Source organism: Pezoporus flaviventris, unplaced genomic scaffold, assembly GCF_033815535.1.
Source record: "Pezoporus flaviventris isolate CSIRO_AGI_PZ_B2104156 unplaced genomic scaffold, CSIRO_AGI_Pfla_v1 ptg000064l, whole genome shotgun sequence".
In the NCBI taxonomy this organism is placed as follows: Eukaryota; Metazoa; Chordata; class Aves; order Psittaciformes; family Psittacidae; genus Pezoporus; species Pezoporus flaviventris.
The window spans coordinates 2,436,085-2,443,811 of record NW_026892612.1 but is presented as its reverse complement, the minus strand read 5'-3'; the positions used below and the strand labels follow the sequence as shown (position 1 = coordinate 2,443,811).

The following is a 7,727-nucleotide window of genomic DNA, read 5'->3' as shown; positions in this document are numbered from 1 at the left end:
AGAAAGTTGCTTTAATTTCCTGTATTGTTGAGAGACTTTGTGCTTCTTTGCTTTCTTTCTGATTTTTATTTTTTCCCTTAGATGGAGTATGATTAGTTTGCCTGTTTTTCAAGCTCCGTGAATTAAGATGTTAGGTGAACGTTGATAATGCTGTTGCTGAGTAGTATATGTATCTGTAATATTGCCCAGTTTCTGCCTCCTGCCCAGTCTGTAGTTACACTTAAAATGCTGTATTCCTGTTCTGCACAAGCGGGCAATGAGCTCTTGCTTTCAGTAGACTGTGGCTATCTTTTGTTCTCGTGGTTTTGTTCTTTGCCACCCTACATTGTCACAAGTGCCATTTTATGTGTTGCTTCTGGAAAATGTTTTTGTTTCCTTATGTCAGGTTTACAGTGATGTGCTTTTATTTATCATCTAGAAAATGACAGTTTTCCCCAATGTCCTTTTGAATTTTAACGGTTGCATAGGAATTGGAAGCAGAATAATGATGTTTATAAACTGTATGAGTTGGCTGTGTTTTATACTTGAGCTCCTGTTGACTTGTATTTTATTCATGGGGATAATTGTGTATTACTGAATGTGATCACATTCTTCTATTCAATTGTATACATGGGGATAGGGGGGAATACTTGAGGCATCCGTCAGCGGAGCCAAGATCATTTAATTTAGGTTACTGTTAAACTGTATGTGGTATCTGGTGTAAAATAAAACGCTGCATAATCTTCACTGTACTAACACTCCTCATACGGAGCTGCAACGGGTCCTGTATTTGTCTTTGAGTTCAGTGCGCTCTGGGGTGGGTGACGACGCTAAGGAAGGGGAGGTTTCACGCTCTGGGTGCGCTTCCCGCTGTTCTCAGTGTGGGAACGGCGTTTTGGACACTAAGCTTTGCCGTAGACTTGATCTGTCTCGTGCTCGCTGCGCTCCGTTGCCTCCGGGCGCTGCTTCCCGATCCCGCTCAGCGGTAACGGCGCGGCTGTGCCCCGCCCCTCACCGCGTAGCGTCCTGCCCGCATGGGGAGGGGGAAGGAGGAGGTGGGCAAGGCCCGCAGTGCGCATGCGCGCTGCCCGGCGGGGTGGCCGGGCGTGCGGTGCCGGGTGTCGCGCACCTCCCGGAGCCGGCGGCTCCATGGCCAAGCGGCGCGCGGAGCCGTTAGTGTGTCACGTGCCCGTCAAACGGCTCCTGCGCGAGTCGCCGCTGTCCCGCGCTCCGGTGCCCGAGCGGCGCCCCAGGGCCGAAGGGGCCGGCGCCGGCCCTGGCCCTGCCGCCCCGAAGCGGAAGCTGGAGGAGGCTGAGGCGCCGCCGGGCAAGCGGCCCGGGCTGCGCGGTTGCAGCCCTCGCGGCGAGCAGGGGGACGTGGGGGGCAGGCGGCGGCGGCGCGGCACGGCCGTGGCGCCCCAGGACCTGCGGACGGAGGAGGGATGCGCATGTGGCCAGAGCAAAGAGCGCGCCGCCATCGCTGAGGTAACGGAGTGGGGGTGATAAGGCGGGAGGCCTCTCGTAGAGCGTGCCGCGGGGCTGCCGCTGTTGGCGGGCCCCGGCTGCTCGCCTCCGGGGAGAGAAAACACTGGCTGGGCGATGTTGGTGGCAGCCGAGGCGTTACCATGGGGCTTCGGCAGCAGCCCGTTGCGCCGGCGTGGGGGGGCTAACGAGAAAGGCCGCAGGACGTGAGGGAGGAATGCCCCTCACCCACGCCCCGCAGTCCGCCCTGAGCCCCCTGGTGTTAACTGTTAATCGGCCTCTTAAAAGTTTTAGTTTTCATTTCCACTTAAGCAAAAGAAATAGCATTTCTACCTCCTCCCTGCCCTTTCTTCCTCCCGAAAAACTGATGGGAAACAGCTTGTAAGGAGTTAACGTTAATTAGGTTTCCCTTCACCCACATCCCCATCTAAAAGTATGTTGGGGAGCTTGAAGAGTTCATTTTGATAGTGCCTGTGCTGTTTTAAGTTTGCGGCACAGGTTTGCTACACTATCTAACAACTTTTTAACTTACTGTTTGGGATAACTGTTCAGTAGCAATACCAGAGCTATCTTTTACCTGAAAGGTCTGGTGAAGGCAGTGGTCAGAGGACGGGGATTAGGTATTTAGTGATCAGGATGTACTGGAGTGCACAGTGAGTTTCTGAAGTTTCTGATTTACTTTTTAACAACATACATTCTTCTCTCTGATCTTGGCCACAGTTTACACATTAGGCCAGAAAACAAAATACTGTACTAAGAAAATTCTAGTTTTGCAAGAAATAAAATACTAGGTCAGCTTTTACAATTATCTAGAATTTTGATGTATATAAACTCACCTTTCCTCCCGCCTGGACCTTTTAAGTAAGACCAAAGTATTTGATCCAGGAATACAGAAGCGGCAGAAAGTCTATAGTCAGGTCATATGGGCTCTGAACTCCAGTTTTAGATTCTGGTTTTGAGAAGTCAGGGAATTTGACTGGGTAACACCCAGCTATGATCTGTTTAAAAAAAAATGGTGGCTTTGGTGGCTTTTCTTTATAGAATCATAGAATAGTCAGGGCTGGAAAGGACCTTAAGATCATCTAGTTCCAACCCCTCTGTCATGGGCAGGGACACCTCACACTAAACCATTTCACCCAAGGCTTCGTCCAACCTGGCCATGAATGCTGACAGGGATGGAGCATTCACAACTTCCCTGGGCAACCCATTCCACCCTCACAGTAAAGAATTTCCTCCTTATATCCAGTCTAAACTTCCCCTGTTTAAGTTTGAACCCGTTAGCCCTTGTCCTGTCACTACAGTCCCTAATGAAGAGTCCCTCCCCAGCATCCTTATAGGCCCCCTTCAGATACTGGAAGGCTGCTATGAGGTCTCCATGCAGCCTTCTCTTCGCCAGGCTGAACAGCCCCAACTTCCTCAGCCTGTCTTCATACAGGAGATGCTCCAGTCCAGTCCCCTGATCATCGTTGTGGCCCTCCTCTGGACTTGTTCCAACAGTTCCATGTCCTTTTTATGTTAAGGACACCAGAACTGCACACAGTGATCCAAGTGAGGTCTCATGAGAGCAGAGTAGAGGGGCAGAATCACCTCCTTCCACCTGCTGGTCACGCTCCTTTTGATGCAGCCCAGGATACAGTTGGCTTTCTGGGCTGCAAGCGCACATTGAAGCTGGCTCATGTTCATCTTCTCATCGACCAACACCTCCAAGTCCTTCATTGCAGGGCTGCTCTGAATCTCTTCTCTGCTGAACCTGTAGCTGTGTCTGGCATTGCTCCGACCCAGGTGCGGGACCTTGCACTTGTCATGGTTAAAACTTTATGAGGTTGGCATCAACCCACCTCAAAGGCGTGTCAAGGTCCCTGTGGATGGCATTCCTTCCCTCCAGGGTGTCAACCAAACCACACAGCTTGGTGTCATCGGCAAACTTGCTGAGGGTGCACTCAATCCCACTGTCCCATGTCAGCGACGAAGATGTTAAACAAGACCGGTCCCAACACCAATCCCTGAGGGACACCACTCGTTACTGGTCTCCAGCCGGACATTAAGCCGTTGACCACAACTCTTTGCATGCGGCCATCCAGCCAGTTCTTTATCCACTGAATGGTCCACCCATCAAATTGATGTCTCTCCAATTTAGAGACAAGGATGTCATGTGGGACAGTGTCGAAGGCTTTGCCCAAGTCCAGGTAGATGACATCAACTGCTCTACCCCTGTCCATCCGTTCTGTAGCCTCATCATAGAAGGCCACCACATTGGTCAGGGAGTATTTCCCCTTAGTGAAGCCGTGCTGGCTGTCACCAACACCTTGTTGTTTTTCATGTGCCTTAGCGTGCCATCCAGGAGAATCTGCTCCAAGATTTTGCCAGGCACAGAGGTGAGACTGACTGGTCTGTAATTCCCTGGGTCATCCGTTTTCCCCTTCTTGAAAATGGGGGTTATATTTGCCTTTTTCCAGTCATCGAGAACTTCACGTGACTGCCATGATTTTTCTTAGGCTTTCCCTCATGGTGTTTTCTTGGTTGGCTGGTTGGGTTTGTTTGTTTGGGTTTTGGGTTATTTTTTTTTTTGTGATGGATGGCAATATTGAAGCACAAAGGAATTGAAGGGCGAATTCTATGGCCTATGAAATTATACATCCTTTTTAAGCTGTACCTTTTAAGCACAAACATATCTTTCATTTTTGAAGAGAGAACAAGCAAAGGAAATTAAACAAAAGTTGTGCAAGCCTCTACAGAAAGTTTTACTTCATCACAGATATGATGCTGAATTCTTTGCTTTTCCCTAGGGTTACCAGGCATAATTTCGTAAGCTTTAGCAGTGGTAAGAAGGCAATAAGTCCATTGGATTTCCACACAACAAAGAATATTCTCTATAAAATATTTTTGTAGGACTGTGTGTTTTAACAGGTTGGTTCTATGAGTACAGTATTCTGTTCTGTAAGTACAGTTTTGGCCTTAAAAATAAAGCTTGCTTAACGTCACACAAGAGTTTTGCCCATTTTCTGTGTGTCCTACCTTTGCATGTTTTCAATTTTTAACAAAGATATTTCAGATGGTGATTTTTACACCTTTCTGAAAACACAGCTGTAGGTGGGGATGATTCTTTGCTGTTTTGTAGATTATGTAGGTTCACTACAGTAACAAGCATGATCAGCACGCTGTTAATTTCACAGTTTTTGTTAAAGTTACAAGCAATGCCAATTATACTACAGTTGTCCTGAGAATAAATATTGAGTTTTACTTGCAAGCACACCTTTGCAACTAGAGTTGCAAAATTAACTCTAAAAATTAAACAATTTCATCCACAGATACTGAGCTTTTGTATCTCTTGAGTGTGTGTGTTACCTGCTACTGTGGGCAGTAACTTACCAAAATATAAGGGAGTTTGGATTAAACATGGGGAGAATCTGTAAGAGTAGCTGACAGTTTCTAAAACTCCATTGCTACATACTTTTTTCCAACGAACTTGTTAGCCACCTGCCTTAGTGTGGGTGACATAGCCTAGGTTGGAATACAGACTGGAAAATCTTCCCTTTCACTTTGTTGTTTGTTAATGCTGTGCAGTACAAAAATTACAAGTATTTTCATGCAAACGTGTACAACTACTTATAGTTTGGCTTTCTTCCAGTTTCCATGTAATCAATCCTTCTGTTCCTGTGGCACTAAATCACTTAATTGGTTTTGGTCTCAATTCCCATTAATGGCAACTTTGGTTGTTTAATTATCCCTGAAGACAATCTTTTCCTAGTGAGCAAATTCACATTAGTAGTACTCTATAGGCACACAGTTCTCTTGCTGCTATGAAGTGTCTACATCTTTCATGCCTCTCTTAATTATTACAAACCTTGAATATCACAGGGGTTTTGTTGTAAAAAAAAAAGGTTACCTAGTACAGGAAATTGTAGTTCACAAGAGATTTTTACAGTAACCAGTAGAAACATATTCTTTAAATGGAAAGTATGGTGAATTTACATACTTCCTTCTCGGGGAGTGGGGGGAAGCATTATTTTGCAGTATCTAAGAGGGTTTAGGGGCAATACTGCCGGTTTTGAACACTAGATTTTTTTTATTCTGTTGTAGAGCCAGCAAAGCGTGACATTTTTCAGCAACCATACCAAAGAAGTTACACCATTATTTGTTAAAAAATACTTTTTTAAGCACCTGTTGAGAGGTGCAACATTAAAATATTTAAAAAATGCAGTTGTATGTTAGGAAAAATGCAAAGCAGTATTATACAGAAGTGCATTATTCTAGGTGTGTGGCAGCACTCGGTGTTTTCATGTACCAGAAGAACCTATGCGCTCAAGACCTAAGGAATGACTTAAGAATCCTATTGTGTCCATAGAAACATGCACATAGGGGCCAGTGCTTATAACCACAACATGTGTTTATAAACATACAGTGTGTTTTCTAACAGAGACAAATAATAAAAAAAAAGTGCCATATTAAAGTAGTAGATAAGTACATATCCCTCCACAGTTTTTCTGATACTACTTAATAGTTCTTAAACTTTATCCTCCCTGCCCCTAGAAGAGGTGTTCATTTTTTTTTCACGTGTACTTGAGTACAAAATATAGATACAGAAAAGAAGAAACAGAATGTGGTAGAAACACTACTCAATGCTTTACTTTTATTGCAGGTAGCATCCTCTGAATTGATGTAAAATAGCTGAACACATTCTTCTGAATACGAGCTTCTAAATGGGCATGATATTTGTATACCATTGTGAGAAGAAAAAGTAGTGAATGGTTTTGTATATGGAGTCCAATAATTGCACAAATTTTACGGTATCATGTGCAAATGCTGCAAATTTAAGAAATTAGTGGAGCTACCCAGAAGTTGTACAGTAGTTTATAGCGAGAATATTTGAAAAGACTAAAGTAAATTATGACTTGGTGGAGATTCTGTGTAGTATTTTCCTTAGAAATAGCTCGTATTTTTTCTGTGCAAAATTATAAAAACTTTTAATATGAACAGCTAAGTAAGTTTTCCTTGTTTCAGGTTTTTTTATAAAAGTTTCTTTTTATTATTTTGTACTGGTGTGAAACACATTAACATTTTTTTTCTTTTTTATTTGTCTCTTTTCAAAGCCAGAAGACTTCTGTCAGTATAACTCATTCCTGTATTGGAGAACACCATTGCCTGCTATTGATTTGTCTGATATTCAGAACCCAGATGGTGAGACTCCATCAGAAACTAAAACTCCTCCAAGGACTGATACCATGGAGACTGAAATGGAAACCTGATCAGTTGCTTTGTGGTTGTACATCTACTTGCAGGAAACTTGTTTCCGTTTGGATTCAGGTTTTTTTTTTGCTTGGAAGAAAACTAAGCATGCTTCTGCCTTCTTGAAGAAACAGCATTATGTCAGTCTGCAAAAGGAAGTGTGAGTTGTCTAAGTGGATAGGATAATTACTATTGGGTTTCCGTTTGGATTCAGGTTTTTTTTTTTGCTTGGAAGAAAACTAAGCATGCTTCTGCCTTCTTGAAAAAACAGCATTATGTCAGTCTGCAAAAGGAAGTGTGAGTTGTCTAAGTGGATAGGATAATTACTGTTGGGTACTTAATAGTAAGCTGTCTGGAGGTATATAGTTTAGGCTATGATGTCTGGCAAGAATACTTGAAAACATGGAGGCAGGCTAAAAGAAGACTACAGAAAATTAGGGTTTTGGGATGCAGTTAAAAGAAATAGGTTTGTCACATGCTGAAACGAAGTGGAAGATCATTTTGCCTGTCCTGAACAAAAAGATACAACTGTGGTACCCAAAAGTGAAATATTTATCATGTGAAATAAAGCACACAAACTGTAGTGATTAGTGTAGGGATTTTAAATGTTGTTTTTCTGGTTGCTTTTATTACATGTGTGATAGCTAAACCAAAAAATAAGAGCCTACCAAAACCAGATGGAACATTCCCTTTTCTATGCAAACCAAAACCAAGTGTGGAAGAGAGGGGGAAAAAAAAGGGGATCTTTTCTTCTGTAAGCTGCCACTGTTCTGACAGTTTTTCATATTTTCCTTGTGAAAAAATTTTTTCACCTCCCCGTGTTCTGATTGCCTGAAGCAGAGGGCAGACAGCTTTTAAGTTTTTGGTTCATTCTCAAGTTAATGCTGTTCTTATTCTATATAATGTTAGCTCTGAAGCAGCTGGTAGCATTGAAATGGCAGGTGTGCATGTCAACAAAAGTTAATACAATATAAAATTACAACACAAAACTTTTCAAACTTAACTGACTGTGGTGTAGTTTTTGCAGACTATGGATCTTG

The 7,727-nt window shown here is 43.5% G+C and overlaps 1 protein-coding gene across 1 annotated transcript; it reads left to right on the top strand.

The window, feature by feature from the left end:
• Positions 1-1,056: 1,056 nt before the first annotated feature.
• CUNH9orf40 (chromosome unknown C9orf40 homolog) lies at positions 1,057-6,880 on the top strand. Its single transcript, XM_061470824.1, has 2 exons — positions 1,057-1,464; positions 6,552-6,880. Exons 1-2 carry the CDS (start codon positions 1,057-1,059, stop codon positions 6,705-6,707), a joined length of 564 nt encoding a protein of 187 aa, XP_061326808.1. The 3' UTR covers positions 6,708-6,880.
• Positions 6,881-7,727: the final 847 nt, after the last annotated feature.

Bases quoted from the DNA above. Each gene is read 5' to 3' on its own strand.
- CUNH9orf40 (XM_061470824.1), top strand. From the start codon at position 1,057: ATGCGCGCTGCCCGGCGGGGTGGCCGGGCGTGCGGTGCCGGGTGTCGC. The intron at 1,465-6,551 runs GTAACGGAGTGG...CTCTTTTCAAAG, and splicing joins AGCGCGCCGCCATCGCTGAG to CCAGAAGACTTCTGTCAGTA.